At 37.2% G+C, this 26,361-nt stretch overlaps 1 protein-coding gene across 1 annotated transcript; it reads left to right on the top strand.

Annotated features, from left to right (window-relative positions):
- Nucleotides 1–816: 816 nt before the first annotated feature.
- On the top strand, nucleotides 817–26,361 carry LOC149048825 (uncharacterized). Its single transcript, XM_089199554.1, has 7 exons — nucleotides 817–956; nucleotides 2,310–2,349; nucleotides 16,664–17,127; nucleotides 17,841–17,920; nucleotides 25,014–25,106; nucleotides 25,766–25,849; nucleotides 26,240–26,361. Exons 3-7 carry the CDS (start codon nucleotides 16,682–16,684, stop codon nucleotides 26,359–26,361), a joined length of 825 nt encoding a protein of 274 aa, XP_089055680.1. The 5' UTR covers nucleotides 817–956; nucleotides 2,310–2,349; nucleotides 16,664–16,681.

Raw genomic sequence — 26,361 nt, 5'->3', positions numbered from 1 at the left:
GGAGCCCCAAGCATTACTCGTTCGATGTGATTTGCACTGAAGCACAGCGGCGATGTTACTCAGTTCCTGACAGATAACTTTGTCGTAGAACGCTATTTTCACTGTTTTTATGGCTTACAACCATTAACGTAGTCCAATTTTTTTAAATGTACACAACACTTGGATGATTTGAACGGCAGGCGATTGAAATTCAGGCTGTGGGAATTTATTTGTTAGTTGCGCTTCGATTCTAGGAATCTTGAAAGATTAAATGAATGATCTCTGACTTACGTATGATTTTTCTGGAATAGGATAAGCTTTGAAAATAGAATAAAATTCTGGCGGAAAATAAAACTCCGTCTTCATCGTACCACACGAGAAGCGATTGGTTATGAAAACATTATGAGCAAATAAACTAAGCCAAATACTATAAGAAAAGCAAAAAGAAACGGCGGACGCGAGAGGTAGGGCGCCGACCACTCTCGCTCGCTTCCTCCTCTCCCCCTGGTCAGCTTTTACGGCGAGGCACAAATATCTTGACAGGGTCATCAAGGAAAAAGCATAGTTTTCTCTCCCTTATCCAATACACTAAAAATTATTTATGAAGCGTTACCTCCACCTAAACCCATTCATGTTGACTAATAGCGGAACTCCATTCCCTGAATGCAAAAGAATCATTAAAAAGCAGCGAGACAAACGAGAAATTAATCTATATTTACAAATTAACAACTTAATTCCATTGGAGAAAGTAACATAGAATTGCTATGAATCTACGTCAGAGATTAGCTATGCATGCATGATTAAGGAATCTGATAAACTATTTGCAGTCATTTGCAAGTCTGAACCTGTCTGAGAAGTGTTAACTTTACGAGTAGTTCCGTCAATTTACCAACTACATACGAAGTAATATCGTGTGTCCTCACGTTCTTCTCCACAGAGTCAAGTGCAGACATTTTCATTCTCAGGAGAAAGTGAAGGTGTGTAGACAAAAGCATATTTTGACTGTAGACGTTACGGAAAACGAAAGCGCTATGCATTATTCCTCAGGTGTGATTTGAACAGAGACAAAGCGGGCTTTTATAAATTTCAGCTGACTAACGTTATCATCGATAAACATGCAAGAGCGAAAGGTGTTGATTAAAAACCACTCAATCGATTTGTTTTAATTTTACACGACACGGGAATGATTTAAGACGTCTTGAAGATGACAGATGGCTAAAACTGTTCGATAAAGTTATGCTGAATTTTAAAGCAAAAGAGACTAAAATCTTCTTTAGAATAAAGGATCAGATCGATTTTCCATGCAGCTTCATCCGTGCGTCGATTGGACGAATCTCAAAAGATCCTTTTAGATATGCCCGCTTTAGTATGTTTCGTTGAGAGAAAGCAATTTTTAGTCTAGGCGGGAGCGCCAAGTATCATTCGTTCGATGAGATTTGCACTGAAGCAAAGGGGCGATTTTACTCGACTCTTGAGTGATAACTTTGTCATAGATGGACATGCAAGAGCACGATTTCCGCTGATTTCATGGCTTACAACCACTTAGTCCCATTTTTTTTAATGTACACAATGCATGGATGATTTGAACGGTAGGCGACAGAACTTCAGGCTGTGGGAATTGATTTGTCAGTTGCACTTCGATTCTAGGAATCTTGAAAGATTAAATGAATGATCTCTGACTTACGTATGATATTTCTGGAATAGGATAAGCTTTGAAAATAGAATAAAATTCTGGCGGAAAATAAAACTCCGTCTTCATCGCACCACACGAGAAGCGATTGGTTATGAAAACATTATGAGCAAATAAACTAAGCCAAATACTATAAGAAAAGCAAAAAGAAACGGCGGACGCGAGAGGTAGGGCGCCGACCACTCTCGCTCGCTTCCTCCTCTCCCCCTGGTCAGCTTTTACGGCGAGGCACAAATATCTTGACAGGGTCATCAAGGAAAAAGCATAGTTTTCTCTCCCTTATCCAATACACTAAAAATTATTTATGAAGCGTTACCTCCACCTAAACCCATTCATGTTGACTAATAGCGGAACTCCATTCCCTGAATGCAAAAGAATCATTAAAAAGCAGCGAGACAAACGAGAAATTAATCTATATTTACAAATTAACAACTTAATTCCATTGGAGAAAGTAACATAGAACCGCTATGAATCTACGTCAGAGATTAGCTATGCATGCATGATTAAGGAATCTGATAAACTATTTGCAGTCATTTGCAAGTCTGAACCTGTCTGAGAAGTGTTAACTTTACGAGTAGTTCCGTCAATTTACCAACTACATACGAAGTAATATCGTGTGTCCTCACATTCTTCTCCACAGAGTCAAGTGCAGACATTTTCATTCTCAAGAGAAAGTGAAGGTGAGTAGAGAAAGTCATATTTTGACTGTAGACGTTACGGAAAACGAAAGCGTTAAGCATTATTCCTCCGGTGTGATTTGAACAGAGACAAAGCGGGCTTTTATAAATTTCAGCTGACTAACGTTATCATCTATAAACATGCAAGAGCGAAAGGCGTTGATTCAAAACCACTCAATTCATTTGTTTTAATTTTACACGACACGGGAAGGATTTATGACGTCTTGAAGATAGCAGATGGCTAAAACTGTTCGGTAAAGTTATGCTGAATTTTAAAGCAAAAGAGACTAAAATCTTCTTTAGAATAAAGGATCGGATCGATTTTCCATGCAGCTTCATCCGTGCTTCGATTGAAAGAATCTCAAGAGATCCTTTCAGATATGCCCGCTTTAGTATGTTTCGTTGAGAGTAAGCAATTTTTAGTCTAAGCGGGAGCGCCAAGCATCACTCGTTCAATGAGATTTGCACTGAAGCAAAGTGGCGATTTAACTCGACTCCTGAGTGATAACTTTGTCGTAGATGGACATGCAAGAGCACGATTTTCGGTGATTTCATGGCTTACAACCACTTAGTCCAATTTTTTTTAATGTACACAATGCATGGATGATTTGAACGGTAGGCGATAGAACTTCAGGCTGTGGGAATTGATATATCAGTTGTGTTAAGATTCTAGGAATCTTGAAAGATCAAATAGATGATCACTGACTTACGCTATGGATTTTTTTTGGTCATAAAGGCAAGTTTATCTATCTGCTTTGCCTCTCTATGTTGAAAGATTATGAATTTGTGAGGTTGACATTAAAACTCTTGTTTTAGTACAGTCATATAGTCGTTTTTTCGTTCTCATCATAAAGTGAGGTAAATTAATCTTGCGATTTGTGTTGATAACACTTGCTTTCACTTTTAGGGTTTCAAGTTATTTTTATAAATGTAGCTTTTCATAGTTGTCGTAGTTCTGGTCTCTTTTTCTGAGAGGATTTTAGGGCATATTAGTATTTGTTCATATTCTATGCAGCTTAGCGGAAACGTGATGGCAACAAATTTAGTTGACTTAAAATCTCAGTTGACCAAAACTTTGTCATTTCGTCCAGCAGTGTAGATTTAAATAGTTTTTCACGGTTATCATATCATTTGCTGTCAACTAAGTATCATCGCTTCAGCTTTATCGTGTTGCGAATCAACTTGTTGTGGAGGTAAATCCAACGTTGTAATTGGTTTTTACTTGGTCTGTATTTAACCATAAGGACTGTTCTTTGGTACAGTCCAACCTCGATTATCCGGATTTCTCGACTATCCGGACTTTTTTTCTGGTCCCAATTTTGTCATGAGTATCCATCAGTCATGATGAAGATCCGTAGCCATATTCGTTTAAAACTACAGCGTTGAAAAGTGAAGTAAAGTCGTCTTTGTTTCGCTTTCAAAACACTAAAAACCGGGCTCGCACGCTTCGTAACTAACGAAGAACATTCGAATGAGGTCTGATTGGCTTACAGTTGCTTTGTTGTTAAGTGAGATTTCACGCTCTATTGACTTGTTCGGCGTGGTACGCAAGATAAGCTACACAGCGTCACGAATGTTTTATCACGATCAACATATCCTTTCGGCGTAAGCGATCCGTTCTTTCTACAATTTTGCGTTTAGAGAATGGAGAAAAGAGGAACAAATTTGTCTGCTGAATATAGTGTTAGTACGCAGCAGATATCTGATATCCGCAATTAATGCAGAAGACCTCTACACGATTCACATGTAGAGGTATTCACAACGGATAGTAAAGACAGTAAAGATAAGGCCATATTTTTTTCAAACCGATTTGTAAATGTTTTGTTTCACGATTAAATGTCGCTTTCTTTATTTGATCCGTTTTTGTTCCTCATTAATATTCATATTCTCGATTATTCGGACTATTTCGTCTAGTCCCAACGAGTCCGGATAATCGCGGTTCGACTGTATTTGTTCATATTTAATGCAGTTCTGAGGAAACGTAATGGCAACAAATTTCGTCAACTTGAAATTTTAGTTAACCAAAATTCTGTCATTTCGTCGAGCAGCGTGGTGTTGAATAGTTATTCAAGGTTATCATAACATTTATTGTCAATTCAAATATTAAGTATCATCGCTTCAGCCATATCATTTTGCGAGTCAACTTGTTTTATAGCAAGATAGCTCTGTAGGAAATCCAAACGTTGGGATTGGTTCTTACCTGGTCTTTATTTTGCCATAAGGACTGTTTCCACGGAGACGGTCATAAGGTGTGCATTTTGTTCACGAAAGCTGGCTCAAAATAAATAACTTTGGCCCCAAATTCACATAATGAATTACTTAATATAACCTCGCTTACTTGAACCGTACTGGGTAATATTGACCTTCGTTCGATTTTGCATGGACCTCTCTGCGCTCCCTCCTTACTGCCGCGACATCCTGGTCAATAGAGTGGTTTAGCAAGAGGACGGGAACGTCATTTCAGAACGGGAAAGCGCGCGGATAATCTGGACACGACTCTATTTCGACTTCCGGTGTTAGCGTTGCCGTTCTCCCCATCAAGTTCAGGACGTCATTTCGCTGGTTTTCCCGTCGTGATCAAAACGCCTAGTATTTGCGTTCATTGTGTACTCATAAACGAGATGATGCTGTTTGGAATGATTTCAGAACTCATTTCCAATATAACCAGGTTACTTTCTTTATTTTATTCGGTGAATTTGTGAAAGTTTACCGCTACATTTATTCTGGATTCCCGAAAGGAAACACGATCGTCAGCAAGCGATCTAAGATTTTAGGAATCAGTTACCTTTTGTAATTGAGCGTGGCTTTAAGCAACGTAAGGGCTTTTCTTTGATACATTTCTTAAACCATGTATGAAAACTCCAAGAATGGTTTCTGTTAATTTTATCGTGGATCATGTCATCAATAAATTAAGCTTGCTTCATGTTGAAGTTTATCAAAATGAAACAACACGAAGGTTACCTGCTATATTATTCATTGTTATTTGTTGTCATTGTCATTTTAACCGTGACTAAAAACTGTTCTGCGAATTGAAGTCAGAGATAAAAAAAATTTGAGAATAGCTCGGGTTTTGCACTTTTTTATGTCTTTAGTTTTTGATCAGCGCCGGTGAAAACTAAGACAAGAAAGTCATCTACGAAAGAAAATAACAGTCAACTTGATTTCGGCACGGCTTTCTAAATCTATTAATTTGATTCAGTCTTGAACGACTTTATTCGTTAAAAGAAAATCAAATTAAACAAAAACAAAAATAAAACAGGAACGAAGTCTGATTCCTCAGTCTAACCGTTTCGTTGGTGACTAGTTTGAGTGCATTTCATTGGTTCATAGTTAAACGGGAACTCATTGTAAACAACTCCATCTTTGGGTCGCTTGATCTCTAAATGTTTTCGTCATAACTTCTGATAACTCCGTTCAAAATGCATTGCAACTCTAAGAGGGTGGTGCTCAAAAGAGGTGTACCGTCATGATTGAGAATAATATTCAGTAAACAAGGGAAAAAACCGCGACGATTTAAATTCCAAATTATACTTTACAAAATTATGAAGAAAAACGAGTAGTGCTAAAATCTAGAAGCACGAAACGAAATGACAGCGATACAAATCATAGAAAAAAAAATATTTAGTGGGCTTCAAAATCTGATAGACTCGAGACTAGAATGGAATAATTTCAAAGTTTAACCGCCCATGTGGATTCATATTAACTACTCACTTGTAGTAAACTATCCTCGGTTTGTGCTTGTTACACCCTCAAAGAGGATAATTTCGTTGTCCTTCGAGTGGTCTACGAAACCGAAAAAATTCAAAGCTGATAATGATCCTAAAGAGCCAAGGTTAGGATATTCAAGAACGAAACAAAAGAACAAATATAGCGTGGACGGTTCGTTGAAACGACTGCTAAGTCACTTTTCAATACAACGCGACGGCGTTCTCGACCCAGTTTCTTCTCGGCATTTTTGCTGCGCGTGCCGTTCTGAAATGACGTTCCCGTCCTCTTGCTAAACCACTCTAATATTCCTCAGTGCGGCCCTCGCGCTCGATTATTAAGAATATCGCTGTAAATCGAAAAGATCTGTTTCAGCCCCAAAAATAGAGCCGTTTCGGTGATTGAAATACCCTTTTTTTTTGGGGGGGGGGGGGGGGTTTAATTTGGCCCTTCTAGAAAAGGGTTGTTTTGGCACGATTGTTTTGGAGCCAAATCTTTATTTAGAGAGGATAAAAATTGGCTACCATTTTGTGGCCAATTTAAGTAAACCTATGTTACAAAACAAAGCAGATAAATGGCTAAATGGGCATCATAAGGTCTGAAACGATGCTCATGACAGGAGCTGTTTGGAAGAACTATGTTAAACAGCCCCTGAAAAGAGTTAAAATGGTAATGATATGATGTAAACTGGCCTCATTTGAGCCATTTCATATCTGTACCACGTAATTAAATGGCTTCATATCTATATTTAGATGGTGTATATTTATATAATGGTAATGGAACTGAGTGGAGTGAATTTACACTGAAATCACAAACGTAAATTTAAAATCAAACAAGTAAGCAGCGCAAGTTTGATTTGAAATCATAAGTATGATTGCCGACCAAAATTGCTTAACACGAAGTTCAATTACCACTTCATTATATCCATTTTTAAAACGCAAAATTCAGCTGCTCATACATAGGATTTTTTAGTCCGCAAAAATTTTGTTGATCCTGCAGTGAACTTGTTTGTAGAAAGTTGAAAAAGTTGTTTTTCATTTTTCTGCAATTTGATTAGTGTCTTTAAGTAAACTATTTTAGTATAGCTTCTTCATTGGCTGGGAAATAAATGCGATGCTGTACAAAACATGGTGCAATGAGTAAATAAATTGCTCCAATGACAGCCAATCACTTTAAAAGGATCATCAGAGTGACCCTGGTTATGCTTGCATAATTACAGAATCTGACAAATTATTCACAGACATTTGCAAGTCTAAAACGAAACTGTTTGAGAAGTGCTAACTTTTCGAGTAGTTCCGTCGATTCACAAACCATTTACGAAGTAATATCGTGTGTCTTCACGGTCTTGTTTATAGAGTCAAATATAGACATTTTCATTTTAAAGAGAAAGTGAAGGTAAGTAGAGAAAGATATATTTTGACTATGGGCGTTACGGAAGACGAAAGCGCAAGCATTATTCCTTCGGTGTGATTTGAACCGAGACCAAGCGGGTTTTTATCAATTTCAGATGACTAACTTTATCATAGATAAACATCCAAGAGCAAAAGCCGTCGGTCAGAAACCACTAAGTCCATTTGTTTTAATTTTACACGACATATGCAGGAATGATTTAAACAACAGTGGATATTGTGAGAATCAATTATCGTATAAGGCCAAATGACTAAGTCTTTTGTTATTCTCATTACTCCTCGATAGTTCATCTAATCGATCGATTCCCTTCCGACGAGAAGTGGCGAGGATTTTTGATGATTGCAGTTGAAAGTTACTGATCCAGTTATTTTAGTCAAGATATGCCCGCTTTGGTATGCGTTTCGTTAAGAGAAAGCAATTTTTAGTCTAAGCGGGAGCTCCAAGCATCACTCGTTCAATGAGATTTGCACTGAAGCAAAGTGGCGATTTTACTCAACTCCTGAGTGATAACTTTGTCTTAGATGGACATGCAAGAGCACGATTTTCGCTGATTTCATGGCTTACAACCACTTAGTCCCATTTTTTTAAATGTACACAATGCATGGATGATTTGAACGGTAGGCGATAGAGCTTCAGGCTGTGGGAATTGATTTATCTGTTGTGTTTAGATTCTAAGAATCTTGAAAGATCAAATAGATGATCACTGACTTACGCTATGAATTTTTTTTTTGTCATAAAGGCAAGTTATCTATCTGCTTTGTCTCTCTATGTTGAAAGATTATGAATTTGTGAGGTTGACATCAAAACTTTTGTTTTAGTACAGTCATATAATCGTTTTTCGTTCTCATCATAAAGTGAGGTAAATTAATCTTGCGATTTGTGTTGATAACACTTGCTTTACTCTTAGGGTTTCAAGTTATTTTTATTAATGTAGCTTGTCATAGTTGTCGTAGTTCTGGTCTCTTTTTCTGAGAGGATTTTAGGGCACATTGGTACAGTCCAACCTCGATTATCCGGATTTCTCGATTATCCATACTTTTTTTCTGGTCCCAAATTTGTCATGAATATCCATCAGTCATGATCAAGATCCGTAGCCATATTCCTTTTAAAACTACAGCGTTGAAAAGCGAAGAAAAGGCGACTTTGTTTCGCTTTCAAAACGCAAAAACCTGCCTCGAACGCTTTGTAACTAACGAAGAACATTCGAATGAGGTCTGATTGGCTTAGAGTTGCTTTGTTGCTAAGTGAGATTTCACGCTCTATTGGCTCGTTCGGCGTGGTACGCAAGATAAGCTACACAGCGTCACGAATGTTTAATCATGATTATCATGTCCTTGAAGCGTAAACGGTCCGTTCTTTCTACAATTTTGCGATTAGAGTAAAGCGAAAAAAGGAACATATTTGTCTGCTGAATATGGCGTTAGTACGCAGCAGATATCTGATATCCGCAATTAATACAGAAGACCTCTACACGATATAGCCATATTTTTTTCAAACCGATTTGTAAATGTTTTGTTTCACGATTAATTGTCGCTTTCTTTATTTAATCAGTTTTTGTTCCTCATTAATATTCATATTCTCGATTATTCGGACTATTTCGTCTAGTCCCAACGAGTCCGAATGATCGAGGTTCGACTGTATTTGTTCACATTTTATGCAGCTCAGAGAAAACATAATGGCAACAGATTTCGTTAACTTGAAATTTTAGTTAACCAAAATTCTGTCATTTCGTCGAGCAGCGTGGATTTGAATAGTTATTCAAGGTTATCATAACATTTATTGTCAATTCAAATATTAAGTATCATCGCTTCAGCAATATCATTTTGCGAGTCAACTTGTTTTATAGCAAGATAGCTCTGTAGGAAATCCAAACGTTGGGATTGGTTCTTACCTTGGGATTGGTCTTTATTTTGCCATAAGGACTGTTTCCACGGAGACGTTGAAAAGGTGTGCATTTTGTTTATGAAAGCTGGCTCAAAATAAGTAACTTTGGTCCAAATTCATATAAAAAAAATACTTGTTCTGTTTACGACACTGTGAATATTATTTTATTTGCATTGATGTCTTTACCCTGCTGTTCAAATGCATTACTGAGTTCTCTATTAATTCTTTTAGATATGCTAAGGACCTTTGGCAGAAAAATTTTGCTCTCGCATAGTGACCAGCTAGATCCCTCTGTTGACTAGGATGACATTTTTGTTTCAAGCTCTCAATGAAGTCCATGAAGTTATGAGTGACTACACAGTTCACTAGCCTCTAATTTCTTGCAAAAATACAAATTGCTCAGAATCAAAATGGAAGATTAATTATTCAATTTATGTGGATTTTTTTGTTTCATGTGAGAACTTTGAGAGTTCTTGTTAGCTTAGTTTATTTACTTTATTTGTTACTTTTGATATATATCCACTATCACAAAGCATTGACCTCCATGTTAGCAAAAAGAAAAAATACTTATTTAATATGTAAGAGCTACATTTTTTGAGAACGTGGTTTTCATATAGTATAATGAAATGTTGCATTTTCCGCAAAGAAGCTGTGATACGAGAAACCAAGAAAATTTCTTTCGCGAATTCCAATCCCGAAGTTGTGTCCCATGGAGAAAGGAAAGCAGAAAAAGAGAGCGATCGGAAAGCCGGTGAGATATGTGGTCTGTGAATGTTTATAGACCTTTATATAATGCAATATATCAAAAACATACACTACTGCATGATCTATTTAATACCTTCCAAATTCAGAGAAAGTGCAAACTAAGTTGCTAGTTTGTATGTAGCCATGGATTTTTGTTTTGTAAAGGTGAACACATAACTTGGAATTGTTTAGAATACATGGACCTACAAATTGGCTTCTCATGCCCAAATTTTGCCTCTCAAACTTAACAATTTTAATCTTCGACGTTTCATTACCAAACCAGGTACTGCAAGAGGCTGTGTTACTGTTACTGCAAGAGTCACTTATATTAAAAATAAAAATTTGTATGGGCAACTCTAACTATGAAAGATTCTTCATTTGACTGAAGTCAAAGAGAATCCAGAAGGGACAGACAACCCAAACAAAGAAGACATTGAATCCCCCTTGCAAAGGCGCAAGGAAGGTACCGGAGACGTTTAATCGCCAATTTTTGTTTCCTGGAAACAGAGAAAAGGTTTAAGTCGATGTAATTGTGAAATGAGTTGTCCAAAGAGAATTATTCATGAACAGCATAGTGCTTAAAGGCCTTCTTAATTTTAATAGCTCTGTTAATATTTGAACATATTTATCTCAGAATCAACTGGGTAGTTATAGTAAGGTTGCATGAACCCGAAACAGGCATGTCTTTTTTAATTGTAATAGGTTGTATGATGAGCTTTAGGATGTTAGCAGTTATACAAAACATAAGCATGCTATGCATGCAAGAGTTATTTTTTGGGGGGTGGGTGGATTACTTGAAACATTGTAAGTGATGTCTACACTCTTACAAAAAGAAAGAAGGGTATTAACGCGGAAAAGAACGAAAATGTCGAATTAACTCAAACACAGGTATATAGTGGCCAATTGTCTGTGTTTTGCGAATAACTGTAACCAAAAATAAACTATATTAGTCCTACGGATACCTGTTAGTACAAAATCCAGACTGCAGACTGAATAATGCGGAGTGCAGACCGGAAACAAAATGTAGACTAGGTACAAAATGCAGACTGCAAACTGCAGAGTGGGTACAGATGCAGACTGAGAATTTAAAGTGTTTTTTCTTCTGGTATGTGATAACATGTCATCTTACAACTTACCGAGCGTCACGCAATCGCTTTTCTGCGATCAGCCTTCACGATTATTGTGGAATATCCCTGGCCCGTTTTTTGATCAAAATAGTTCTGAATATAATTCCAAGTCTTCATATAGTCTTCTCACTTTGCGCGCGGGTTGGTTGGTGTGATGTCTGTACAGATTTTACCAACTTAATAAAATTAGATGTAAATGAGATGTCACTGTTGCATATTTAACACGCGCAATATTCGAGAAACAATTGAGAGCTTTGCAAGTGGTCCATATTATCATCTTTTTAAGCGATACGTAATTGTTTATTTTGTTGACAAAAATGCGGACCGAGACCAAACATGACTATCGTGGATACGTTACAAGGCTAGTGAACTACTTACCCCACTCAAAAGTATAAAGTTCGCGTATATCGATAGCAAATCCCGCTCCAAGAAAATACTTAATCTAAGAATGAAATTTCCAAAGGAAGAAGTAAAATTTACTACAAAAAGTAGTGATTGTACCGCGTAGTGAGAATTGGGCAACAGATTAGAACTTAAATCATTGAACTGAATTACTTTTAGCTTTTCCTCTGCGAATTATACTTTTCAAACCGAATTGGTGCTGTATGCTATCTTAACTGTTTCCGAACAATTCCGCGAAGCTTGACTGGATTAATTCACTCCTGTTCATTGTATTGACTAGCACTATCAACAGAGTGAAGGCGGCAATTAAAAGGCATGACTATTGTGGATACGTTACAAGGCTAGTAAACTACTCACCTTACTCAGAAGTAAAACGTTCGCGTGTATGGATAGCAAATCCCGCTCCACCATCCTAGGAGGTCAGTGGGGCATGCCTCCCCCCAAAAATTTTAATATTCAGGTCCTCAGAAAGGTGATTTTCGGCATATTATAGGATAAGTGATGGGTTTTTCGTTTTTCCCATGTCTTTAAAATAGTCTGTTTTTAGACAAGGACTACGCTTAAATATTTCACAATTCTAACTGAAATAAATTTCATTTGACCTGGGGATGAAAATCAAGTAACGCAGTGATCCTCGCTGCTGCGTTCCTTTTAAACAGTTGCTGAAAAAAGCCTGAAAGAAATTCAGGCTCCGACGGAATTCGAACACATTTCTCCTTACCTGTTTGCACGTGCGCAACTGCGTACCTACAGAGCTTACTTAGAAGTAAAAAAGCGATAATTGTAAAATGCACCATAACCTTAAATCATGTGACTATACTTATTTCTTTACAATAATTTCTAAAGCAAAGTGGCCTTTTTCCTCTCAATCCGACAATGTCGTTTTTATCGAGAAGAGTGGACTAAAGGTCGCAAGGGGCCTAGGCGAAAAATACGTGGTTCATCCAGACCTCCAACTGAAGTTTGCAGCAACCTTAGAAAAAAAAACAAAGCAATCAGAAAAAAATAACCCTCATGCCACGCGGGCTATTAAGGGATCTACAAGTTTGATTTCAAAGGTTTCGAAATCACACCTCGAGAAAAAACCTTGCGACGCCCCTTCTACTGCAAATGGGCTCTCAAAACTATAAGGCAAGGCTGCACGCCCCTCCCCATGAACGTACCTCAGAAAAATATTCCCTCTACGAATTACCGCTTAAACCGAAAGATTTAAAATCAGGTTGAAGAGAAAGACAGAGAGATGCCATTGTACGGTCACAGACACCTAAAAGGACGATCAAACGTATGTTCTGTAAACCATTGTGTTTTAATATGAAGTGAACAAAGTTAAGAATACAACTAAAAATACCAAGCTAAAGAGATGCTTTGTGTAATAATAAAAAGATGGGTTGTACAATGTTATCACGAAAATGATGACTATCTAAGATTTATTTAATAACTTCCTAGAAACATTTAAAAACATAGATCTATATAACTATTCCAAACTGTTTTAGATACAGGTTTGTTCATGGGGAAGTGCGTGCAGCCTTGCTTAATAATTGTGAGAGCCCGGCCATTTGGAGTAGAAGGGGCGTCGCAAGGTTTTTTCTCGAGGTTTTGATTTCGAAACATTTGAAATCATACCTGTAGATCCCTTAAAAGGCTTGAGGGTTTTTTGTCTGATTGCTTTGTTTTGTTTTTACTCGGGCTTTCCAAAAGAGACGCCTGAGTTGAAATTCCGGCTTCGTTTCTTTTTTCGTTCGGTCGCAAATCGCAGTCAAGTCCTCATTACGCATGCGCAACCTTTTAACTCCGACGCATGCGCGACGTTTTGACTAATAAGCACATGGCAATGGTGGACGAAAGGAAAGGAATATATATAACGGCGTAATATGCGACTAACACAGCCTACAGCCCACTAACCCAGTCGGTAGATTAATTATAATAAATTAATATATAATGAAATTATAATACTGGCGTAAAGTTTACGTTATATATATATCACCGAAGAGAAGCTTTTGTTGTGAAAAATCAGCACAGACATTGTATATAGTATGCTCAAAACGCAGAAAAAATATGCAGATATCGCTCGCGGTAGACCCACTCTAAAAGATGTCGAGCGTTTTCGGAACGGGTCGGTCCGTGAACGTTATGAGAGATCTCTTTATGAACGAACATGTGTGAGTGAACCTTTCATCGAGAAACATGCTATATCAACTGAGCTAATGTTTATCGAGAGAGGCATAGACGCAAATCTCATCGTGTATGCGTTGTGAACCAGGTAGAATACCAATACGAAGTTTGAAAAGGTTAAGGAACAAGAGCAGAAAGGTTAGAAAATTTGTCTATGGACGTATTCTCTCATGTATCCCTATGTCATCTGCATTGAACTATTTTGTTAATGCTAAAAAAACTATTAAATAAAAGGACACTTAAGTTTAACTGTCGTGAGAGAATTCGCCAGTCGATATTTAACATTGTTTTCTTGTAACAAACCGATCTATTCTTGCAAGAATGAGGCTCATGTAGGAAATTATTGCAACCATAGACATATGTTGACCCTAGTAAAACAATAGTAGCTCTATACTGTGACGATAACGAATTAGTTTTTGGACAGAATGCAAGACAACAATGTGTTGCAACGAGTTTGTGTTCTTTGATTTACAATAACACAAGGGATCTGCTCTGCAAATGATCTTATAAAAATAATGAATATTGGAAATCAGCTTTATTCAAGTTTGTCACAATTAGTCAGACAGGCACATTGAATACAGTCAGAATTACCAACACTGAGGTACTGTTCACAAAGAAATTACTATAGAGGGATATCAGTACTGTACGTCTTTACGAAGATCCTTTGAGTTGCTCATATCTGAAAACTACACCAATTTCATATTAACAGTAAAGTGTATTGCTGTTGCAACCTATTGTAATAGTAATATGGGGTTCAAATATTTGATTCTCATGCTAGAGATTTGTGTGGTAGAGGGCAGCCTCAAAGTATATGTGTTCTTCCCAAAGTACCGCACTGCATATAAACAGAATGAAGACACTTAGATCATTTTCATATGCAAATGAAAATTTGTAATGACGGTAATTAGTGGACCCTGAATTTTTTTTTCATTATCAAATGCTACAAACTAAATTGTTATTTTCATTCAATAGCGAATAAAAATAGTGGTTTTGATTACAGTGGTTTCAATAAGCCTGGGTACTGCTGATGAATTACATAAATGTTATTAGATGCTAAATGCTTTGTGACCTTTTGTTTCTTTACATCTTTTAGAGCGATATTCATTTGCCCATGAAATAAATAAATGACTATTTAGTTTATAGTAGTTTATAATGAACAAAAGAAAACAAAAAAAATTCACAGTACACCACTAACTATTAATTACCCTATTCATTCACGGAAATGAAAAATACTCTAAACACTAACAGTTACTTAGTTATCACCAGGTGTAGTGAAACCACTCTAACCAATAAACCAAACTGTATTAACTAAAGTATGCTAGCCCACTAACTCCAAATGGAAACAAACAAATTGGGCGGTAATAGTACAAAATATGCTAAAGTATATCTCACAAGCATAACCACAACCCCATAAAATTAATAGTTCATCTGGTAAGAACCTTTGGTAGTGACTTTTTGCTTTCTTTTGGTTAAAAGTCTACACCCGAGCACTTAGGGCTGTTCATAATTCAAAGCTACATGTATCTCAGCCTGAAACTTTTGTCAACTAAGAAAAAGGAAAAAGTAAGAAGACTGCCTGTTTGGCAAAAGACTTACCCTGCTACAACCCTTAACCCGCAAAACAAAATTCAATCAAGTCAATACTCTGAAAAAAAAACAATCCCCCCACCACCCCTGAAAAGGGTCTTCACACTGCATAACAAATGCTTTCTTCAGCTCTGTATTCATATGTGAGAAACCTACATCTCTGGCATACCAAGAGAAAAAAGTCAGAGGATAAACCAATAATTGCATAAAAAAAAACTTGGGCAAATGCAAGCACAAAAACAAAGTTTATTTCCAACATAACGTGAATTAATCCAGTCACGCTTCGCGGAATTGTTCGAAAACAGTTCAGTTTGAAAAGAACAATTAGCAAAAGAAAGGCTAAAAGTAATTCAGTTCAACCTTTTAAGTTGTAGTCTGTTGCCCAATTCTCACTACGCAGCACTGTTGCTTCTTTACGCTGTGAATTTTACTTTCGCCTAAGCAATTGCATCGTTGGATATACTCATGAGGGTAAAATTTAAGTTACACACTGGTAATAACTTAAGCACCTAATTTCAGACGCTTAAATGTTTCTAATAATGGTATTTAAGGCAAAAAGATATCGATCTGATATCAAGACTCGGAAGACACCGAGGCCACTGGCTTGATATGCGAGACTGAGACCAAACTATTTACCCCAAACAACAACTATTTTACCGCCACTATACTCAGATAATCACTAAGTACCGGTGCTCTTAACGACTAATTAAAATTTCCTCGCTCACATGCTCACATCTTAACTCTGATAAGCTGTACACCTTCCTTTCAAACGAGAAACCCTGCTGTAAGTAAAGACCCCACATCTCCAGGAATTCACGTAAAAGTGAAATTTGGGACTCAACACAAAGGCTGACGATATCAGATTCAAAAATGGCAAGGTCAACAATTTTTCAAAAGTTCCTCTCACCGCCCTTGAAAGGGTGCCACAACCCTTCAGCTCTGAAGTTTCTTTACTAGCATGAGTGCTCTTGTGGGAGTCGCATATAGAACTACAACCTGTCAGCCACTGCAGAGGAATCATACAAGATTACGGGTATCGAACAGGAGATAAATTCTCGATATTTTCATTGTTCTTGTAACAACAGCATGACTTGACAGAGGATAATGGAGTAAGAAGGGGCAGTGAGTACTTTTGTATAAAATCATATTCATTTGGAAGCTGTAAGGAAATTATCGTTTTTTTCCCACAAACTAACAAGAGACACTCTTGTAACATGAGCCCTGCCCATAGGGTAGCCTGTAATGCTCGTCAAAATCTAATCTGAATTGATATTTGTGTTTGGCAGAGTAAGCAGTTTTCAAATATGGCCAGTGAAATCGAAAGAGATGCAGCTAAAAGTGCCAGACCAAGTGTTAGTAGTACTACCACTAACATAAAGACAGCTGGAGGGACTGAGGCAGAGACTACTGATGTTTGGTCAGTTAAAATGTTGGTGGCTGCCGTCGGTTGGAGTACAATTTCCAAGACTAGAGGCTTAGTAGCTTTTTTCCTTGAGAACCAAGACAAGGTTATAGATACATTTCAACAGGCTCTTAAAGTTTATGGTAATGTTACAGATGTCACAATTGGGTCACTTATCATTCACTTAGATTGTGGATCACAGGAGAAATATTCAAAGTTTCAACAAGACTTTGAGGATGGAAAAGTTAAGGAAGCATTGGAAAATGAGTTGAGGAAAATTGGCTGCGATGCCAAACTGGAAGTAACTCTCATGAAGGAAACTCTCAATGTGGCTGGGACTGAAATGAGGTAAATGAGTTGTTTTTATTTAATAGGTGACATGTAGTGGTCTGTAAGTCAGGTGACTGGCCAGGCCTTCCCTTCATACCTCAACAGGCATTCATTTTAGCAAGCAGTCACATTAAAGTCAGGAGAACAAAGGAAACGATCAGAAACTAAAGAAGCTCTCGATTGTTAAACAAACTCTCCTTATCTCTACTTTGGGAAATATACATAGAACAGTATGGAGAATATACGCACATTGATTTTGCTCTGTTAACGACACTGTGAACATGTCTTTACCCTGCAGTTCAAATGCATTACTGAGTTCTCTATTAACTCTTTTAGATATGCTAACGACCTTTTTGCAGGAACATTTTGATGACATTTTTGTCTCAAGCTCTAAATGAAGATCCATGAAGTTTTAAGTGACTATACAGTTCACTAGCCTCTAATCTCTTGCAAAAATACAAATTGCTCAGAATCAAAATGGAAGATTAATTACTCAATGTATGTGGATTTTTTGTTTAAAATGATATATTCTTATGTAAGATTCAATATGCTTCAAGAGTTCTTATTAGCTGAGTTTATTTATTTTATTTGTTACTGTTGATATATATCCATCATCACAATGCATTGACCTCCATTTTAACAAAAAGAAAAAAATACTTATTTAATAGGTAAGAGCTATATTTTTTGAGAACATGGTTTTCATATTGTGTAATGAAATGTTGCATTTTCAGCAAAGAAACTGTGAATTCCAATCCTGAAGTTATGTCCCACGGAGAAGAAGAAGCAGAAAAAGAGAGGGATCAGGAAGCCGGTGAGACATGTGCTCTGTGAATGTTTATAGACGTTCATATAATGCAATATCTCAAAAACATGCACTACTGCATGATCTAATAGCCTCCAAATTCAGAGAAAGTACAAATTTAAGTTGCTAGTCTGTATGTAGCCATGAATTTTTGTTTTGTAAAGGTGAACACCTTATTTGAAATATATCAAAAACATATGCTATTGCATGATCTAATAGCTTCCAAATTCAGAGAAAGTACGAACTAAGCTGCTAGTCTATATGTAGCCATGGATTTTTGTTTTGCAAGGGTGAACACATAGCTTGGAGTTGTTCAGAATACATGGACCTACATTGATTAGACATCTTTCATGCTCCTGAAAGAAGTGGTGATTAAGATAATCTAACAATTTCCAGCTTTTTCGAGCATATTCCAGATTTTCAAGATTTTTTGTAGCATTTATTCCAGCTTTTTGAGGTGTTTACTTCATGATGACTCACTCTAATGACCATAATAAGTTTTACTTGCCATTCAACCAATCCAACTAATTTATTAGACGTATACAACAAGGCTAAGCCCGTAATCTACCATGAATCTTAACAGACTTTTTGTTTGTAGCATTCACACGCCCAACAAAAACAAGTATCGTGTTTTTTTGCCAGCAATACCCTGCACAAATCGATTTGAAATTCTATACAGTAAAAATGAATTATCCAAAATATAATTTTTTTTACATACTAAAATCTTTTCTTTGTCACTATGACTGTCCTGAACCGAAACTGAAGAAAACATTGTCTTTTTTGATTAAAAAAAAAAACAAACAAGGACAATAAAATGTTTCTCATAGCTTTCTCTGTTCTTGTCCTCTGTATTTGGCCTTACTTTCTTTATTTGCTCTGGCCTTCTTTAAAACCAAGGATTAAGCTCCTGTTTGTATTCTGAAATATTTTTAACAGCATTCTCCAATGCTGCAAGCTAACTTTTGGATGGCCGAGGCCAAGGTCCATCTAAGGTGGCAACTGACTCTTCAGTGTCTTGAGGGGTTTAAACACCTCATTGACCTTATTTTCAACAAAACATGAAACCGGATGTAATTTAGCTGTCTACAATACTTCCACCATTAGCAATCATTGTAGTAGTAAAAACTAGACATGTTGCATGTTTGAAAATTTGGAGAGATATTGAGCATTTTAACATTTCTTCAGTGAAATATCGCATTTTTTCTATTCATTTCTTCTTAAGGTGTAATCTGAATAAGATCTATGCCTACCTAATACAGACACATTTCTTTTCAGCTAAAGTCTGACTCTAGTTTTGACATGAAAAAGTCATTAACAAGAGAACACAGACATAAAGTTAAGAATGAAAAAACCATCAAATTCAGTCAGGTGACAAAGTGGATCGAAAATCTGTTTGAAGTCAAAATTCGGAGCAACTGCAGAATACCCGGCCACTCATTTACATGTCACTACATAAGAATAGCGTCTATTGTGTTACGCCTCGATCTTCAAAGCCTCCCGACACATGTAAGTGAGGCGGAAAAAAGCTGCGGTCACTTCTAAGTCGGCGATAAATATCACATCCTGGGATGGGTCGAAAATAAAGACGTGTGAAATTGTTCGGGAGTAAGGTTTGCCAGATCGTTATTATTCTTGTTTGCTTTGCGCCCATTCTGCCCAAGCATCACTCTTTCTTGCAAAGTTAACACACAAAAAATCCGTCACAAAGTCCTCCGCTACAAAGTGATGGATGCTCTGGACACACTTCGAATTTTTTGTGAAGCAAGCGGCCGAAGCAACCGCTGATCCGTTATGGTTGTTTACCAAATGCCGACGAATTTCACCGCTGACCAGGTGATCGCTATAACGACAGCTCTTACGTACGCGATCGTAGGTAATAACATGGCGGCTTTGAGAAAAACTTTCGAAGCTACAACTGATCGGAGCCATCAGCATTAATTTCCTATATGGACGAGATATCATTTATCCAGAACAAACTCTTTTTGAGACATTCCCCGCTGCTATTGTGAAGTTACAAGCGTCATGTGCCATTTCAAGCTGCTGGGATATTCAATATTTGCTAAGTCGCTATCTTCAATTTCTTTTTTAAGACCTTAGAATAGAATGAAGCTGACTAAGCTGACAATTTCTAGGAGAGGGTAAAACGAAAATTGGCCGCCGTAAAGGGTAAAAAAGCTAATCGTCAGCTTTTTTACCCTTTACGGTGGCCGATTTATGTTTTCAACCCAGTTGTTAACGGTAAATTACCTCATATTTCTAGCTTATTCCAGTTTCCTGCAAGCAGGCAGCAGCCAATAGATGCGTTAAATTCCAGCTATTTCCAGCTTTTGAAAGAACTTAAAACTTGGAAAAACTGGGAAAATATTTTCTAGAAAAAAACCAAATTAGGATTCTGGAATAAAGCTGCCATATTCTAGAAATCTCTAGAAACTTCCAAAATTATCAGAAAGTTGGAAATTGGTTTTGCAAGAGAACTGTAACCAAAAATAAACTGTATTTTGCCACGGCTACATATTAGTGCAAAATGAAGACTGCAGGCTGAAGACCGGATACAGAATGTAGACTGCAGACTGCAGAGTGGGTAAAAAATGCAGACTGAGAATCTAAAGAGTTTTTTCGTTTGGTGTGTGGTAACATGTCATCTTACAACTTACCGAGCGTCACGCAATCGCTTTTTTCGCGATCAGCGTTCACAATTATTTGCAATATTTTGGAATATTCCTGTCCTATTTCTTGATGAAAATCGATCGTAATATAATTTCAAGCCTCCATATAGCCTTCTCACTTTACGCGCTAGTTGGTTGGTGTCTGTACAGATTTTACCCCACGTAATAAAAGTAGACGTAAATGACGAGATGTCACTATTGAATATTTAACATGCGCAGCATTCGAGAAACAATTGACAGCTTTGCACGTGGTCCGTGTTATCATCTTTTTAGGCGGTATGTGTTTAGTTTGTTGACAAGAATGCGGACCGAGACCGAAACTTTTCCTTCGACTCGATATATTTTCGACGTTATTAGATCACATCATATTAACTTACCTCCGTATAACATTCATTCCAGTTAATAAAATCAAATAAACATGCTAACGATGGTATCTAAATTCGTCATTGGCCAAACACAAACGACTCCGCAAGATCACTTTCTCCAGGCATCGAAAACATACACAACGTTGTCCATAGTTAATTTTCATTAGACATTCATCTAGAGATAGCAGCGAGTAAACCAATGCAGAAAAATATAATCGGTACCCTCAACAAATCATGAAATCTTAAAACTCAGCTTGCCGTTAAAGAACTGCTCAAATCAAAATGTTTGGTGCAATTCATCAACACTTCAAGAAATATTTGTATCAACATTTTTCCACTCACCCTCGTCGTGAAGCAACAATAACCATGATCATGCTACAATGCACATAACTCCATTTTCTCTCAAACAACTATCCACCATTTTCACAGCATGAGTAATCTGATAGGTAATCTGATATCTTTCATCTGTCGAGTAGTATCGCATTTCTCATAAAGCGCGATAAAGCCAACATTTCTCATTCTAAATGATGATTTCGTTTGCGAACCGCTCTCACCGAATCCCCCATTACTTCGTTGAAGCTGAACACCTCTCAAACCAAAGAACAAAAACGACGCTCGGATTGGTGCGAGATACATACCCTAAATGCGGCGATCTGATTGGTGCGAGATGCATTCCCTAAACGATCTGATTGGTGCGAGCAACATACTACTCTCTGCACGCTAACTTTATTTTTTTAATAAAAAAAATAACTCAAAAATTAATCGATAGAGACATTGCACATGCGTGTACTGTAAAATGATCAATCTTAGCCTAAGAGTAACGATCCATCTGCAAAAAAAAAGCTTCACCACTAACTGGCCTATACCTTAATCACAATAGTGCAGAGCACTACTTCTACTTCTAATGCTTAATTTTTTCTCTTGTTTTTCACTACTGTGCCAGTTAGGAGTGAATATGTCAGCTGAGGAATCCTTACCGTTCGGTATATTGGTCAGTTATAGCATAGGTTTTTTTCTTTAAAGTACTGCGGTCAATGAATATGTAGGAACAATGCATCTAATGACTAATTTTATCCTCTGCTCTATACTATTGTGATTAAGGTATATGTCAGTTAGGAGCAAAGCTTTTAGCTGAGGAATCTTTACTGTTAGGTATTGATTGTTAGTTTATAGTTCAAGGAAGGTGCAGTGCATCTCATGATTATTTGTTTCCTTTGCTCTGCACTATTGTGATTAAGGTATAGGCCAGTTAGTGGTGAAGCTTTTTTTTTGCAGATGGATCGTTACTCTTAGGCTAAGATTGATCATTTTACAGTACACGCATGTGCAATGTCTCTATCGATTAATTTTTGAGTTATTTTTTTTATTAAAAAAATAAAGTTAGCGTGCAGAGAGTAGTATGTTGCTCGACGAAATGACAAAAGTTTGGTCATATGAAATTTTAAGTCAACTAAAATGTCTCAAAATCCTCTCAGAAAAAGAGACCAGAACTACGACAACTACATTCATAATAATTACTGGAAGCCCTCTAGGGGCAATGCAAGTGTTACCAATGCAAATCGCAAAAATTTTGATGTCTATCTCACATATTCATAATCTTTCTTTCCTGCTCTACACTACTGTGGTGCAGGAATAAGCCATTAAGGAGTGAAAATTTCAGCTGACGGCAATCCACACTGTTAGGCATCAATTGATCATTTTACAGTGTACATAGGACTGCTTTTCAGGATTAATATTTGAATAGTTATACATTCATGGTTATCATAACATTTACTGTCATTTAATTCATGATAATCGCTTCAGCGTTATCACTTTGCTTATCAAATTGTTGTGTAGCAAGACAGTCCTGCATGAGGTAAATCCAAACGTTGTGATTGGTTATACCCTGATCACAGAAGTGTAGAGTGTAAAGGGGAATATTAATAATTAAGACAGTCCTGCATGAGGTAAATCCAAACGTTGTGATTGGTTCTTACTTGGTCCGTATTTTGCTATAAGGACTGTTCCCACCGAAATGGTCATAAAGCGTGCATTTTTCTTCACAAAAGCCGGCTAATTCCAAATAAACAAGTTTCGCCCGAGTGCCGTATAATAAACTACTTACTATAACCTCCCTTTCTTGAACCTATACCGAGTCTTATTTGCACTCGCTCGATTTTGTATGGACCTCGCTACGCTCTGTCCTTACTGCCACGACTTCGGCCCTCATGCTCGATTATTAAAAATAACGCGGTGATGGGTAAAGATATGTTTTGGCCCCAAAAATAAGGCCGTTTCGGTCAGTAAAGTACAGTTTTAATTTGTGTCTAATCTGGCCCCTCCAGAAAAGAGTTGTTTTTGCCCGATTGTTTCGGCCGGCCCTGTATAGGATAACCGTAAAGAATTCACGGGGGGTCGAAATAACATTTTTGGGTGGCCAAATCAGCCCATCTGAGGCTAATTCTTTCCTTAGAGACGATGAAAATTGGTTCCTATTTTGTGGCCAATTTAGGGAAACTTATGGTTCAAAACGAAGTAGATAAATGGCTAAATATAGGGGTCATAAGGTCTGAAACGAGGCTCGTGACCGGAGATGTTTCGGATAACTATGTAAAGGAACTGAAATGGTTATGAAATGATATGAAATGGTCTCACTTGTGCCATTTCATATCTCTACCATGTAGTTAAATGGTTTTATATATATAAAACTGTCCAACTACATGGTAAGAAGTCTGTTTTGATTTTTCCGTTGTACAGTGCTCGATACGTGGAAGTAGAGCGCGATATATATTGAGATAGGGAAAAAACAAACAGACTATAGAGACTAGAACGACTAGACTTGTCGTTAAGGAAATATCAGGCTATGCAAATGACACTGGAGGAATTAGCAATTAGTGAAATACCTTTGCAAGTGTGATGGCAGCCTCAGTTGTGGAAAATATGTTGTATGGTTGCGTTGTTTTCAAAGCTGACAACATTATAAAGGTGACGTTACTCTCTTTTTCTTTAAACCAAATAATTGGTTCTCATTTCTCCGTAGATTTATAAATTGTGTGACCATAATCAACCTCATATATGATTATGATCATCTTACAAGATATTTTGGTTTGTTACCTGAATTTATTTTATAAATTGGCAACCTTAAAGAGTTTCTAAAGTTGACGCTAATACTGTAAGGATTAAGAATTACGATTAAAAGATATCTTTTTTTTCTAGAGCTCCAGAGTTCCACAGTTTCTCTATAAACTTACCCCCTTCATTCATTTAATGATTACCTTGGTTTGCCTTGTTTCAGATCATCCATTATGTAAAATTGCTTATATGAACTTAGCCAGGACAACAAGCAGCGAAACTCAGAATGAAAAAGGCTATCTTAAACTTTTCTTTCTTGCATCCCTTCTCCTCATTCTCTTTAAAACTCCCAGAAAGGAGCCAGCAGTGCAGGGCAGACGTGAAATTATTAAAGTTGTCGAGAACCACTGAGCATTGGATGGTATATGGGCAGAGTAACTAAGGTTGCATGAATATTAAGAGAAAGTTAATTGTGATTTTATTTCAATCTAATATCTGTATAACAAGTTATTAATCTTATGCATTGAGTCAATTTTCAAAATATGGTATTAGATGCGGTTTTTTAAAATACTTAAATCAAGCCCTAGTTACTTCCCTGTGAACTGAAAATCCCGATAGTTGCAATCATAAATAGAGGGCCAGTCTACGTACGCGTAAATTAAGATATTTTCCTGTCGGAAAGAAGAAAGCTTGAGTTTTCGCTTTCTAAATTCTTGAATTATTTTGTTTAGAAGCGAGTGACGTCAATGCAAATGAACCTGCAATCATACCCAGTACGCTTAGGCCGCCTGTGCGGGAGCCAACCTATTGGTACAAAGACGGTTTTGGTCCCTTTTTTTAAGCATAAAAGATGCCATTTAACTCTTCTCCGACAATGAACCCGTTCTTTGGTGTTCTTTTGATCTATTCTAGTTAAGAGGATAACTGAAAGTGGTCTTTTTGAGCCTCTTAATTATCCAGTGAAATATACGAAATGCAATATGTTTAACTGTAGGTACAATTTCTTGTCATTTTATACAGACAATTCGGATGTCGAAGATGGTTCTCCTCCAAAGAGACGACGGCCGCCATCTTCTTCCGGTTCAGACCCTAAAAGAAACAAAGTGACAGCAGGTAGTAATGTTTAATTTAAAGTACAATGTTGTAAGAAAATGCTGGCTTAAGAGTTTTGTCAAGTAGCAGGGAGAAAATTAATTTCAAAATGTGTCGAATATTTTGTGTTGGTAGCCCATGTTACCGAATATCATGGCTAAAAAGCACATGTCTTTAACCAGAGTATAAAATACAAGTGATGCTGGGTAGCGAGAAGGGAGGGAGGGAGAAAGAGAAGGACGAAGAGAGAGAGGAAAGGAGAAATTGAAGAGAGGAGAGGGAGGTATGGGATGGGTGGAGGGAGGGAGAGAGAGAGAGAGGGAGGAAGGTAGGGAGGGTGGGGGAAGATGGGAGAGAAGGACAAAGGGATGGATGGAAGGAAGGAGGAAAATAAGAAGGAGGGGAGGAGGATAGAAGAAGGAGAGAGAAATCAAAGGGAGAGAAGTAGCAACCTCATATGTGATTTGATCATCTTACAAGATATTTTGGTTTATTAACTGAATTTATATTGTAAATTGGCCACCTTAAAGAGTTTCTGAAGTTGACGTTGATACTGTGAGCATTAAGAGTTACGATTAAAAGATATTGTTTTTGGTTCTAGAGCTCTAGAGTTCCACAGTTTCTCAAGAAACTTACTCCCTTAATTCATTTAATGGTTACCTTGGTTTGCCTTGTTTCAGACTATCTATTATGTAAAATTGCCTATATAAGCCTAGCCAAGACAACAAGCAGCGAAACTCAGAATGAAAAAGGCTATCTTAAATGTTTGTTTCTTGAATCCCCTCTCCTCATTCTCTTTAAAAACTCCCACAAAGGCTGTGCACGGTAGACGTGAAATTGTCAAAGTTGTCGAGAACCACTGGCATGGGATGGTATATGGGCAAAGTAACTGATATTGTCATTTTGTTTCGATCTAAGTTCTGTATAAAAAGTCAGTAATCTTATGCATTTAATCAATTTTCAAAATATGGTAATACATTCGACTTTTTAAAATACTTAAATCAAAGCCCTAGACACTTCCTTGTGAACTGAAAATCCCGATAGTTGCAATCATCAACAAAGGGCCAGTCTACGTAAATTAGAATATTGTCTTGTCGGAAAGAAGAAAGCTTGAGTTTTCGCTTTCTAAATTCCTGAACTATTTTGTTTATAAGCAAGTGACCTAGGTGCAAAGGAACCTGCAGTTGTTGGGATGACATTAGCAGGGAGCTCGGGTATAGAGCAACCAGAAGATATCATTACCATGGACAACAGAGGTAAACATTTGCCGATCTAG

This window comes from Pocillopora damicornis, chromosome 3, assembly GCF_964200805.1.
Source record: "Pocillopora damicornis chromosome 3, jaPocDami1.2, whole genome shotgun sequence".
Lineage (NCBI taxonomy): Eukaryota > Metazoa > Cnidaria > Anthozoa > Scleractinia > Pocilloporidae > Pocillopora > Pocillopora damicornis.
The sequence above is the reverse complement of the archived record's forward strand: the minus strand, read 5'-3'. Positions and strand labels throughout refer to the sequence as shown.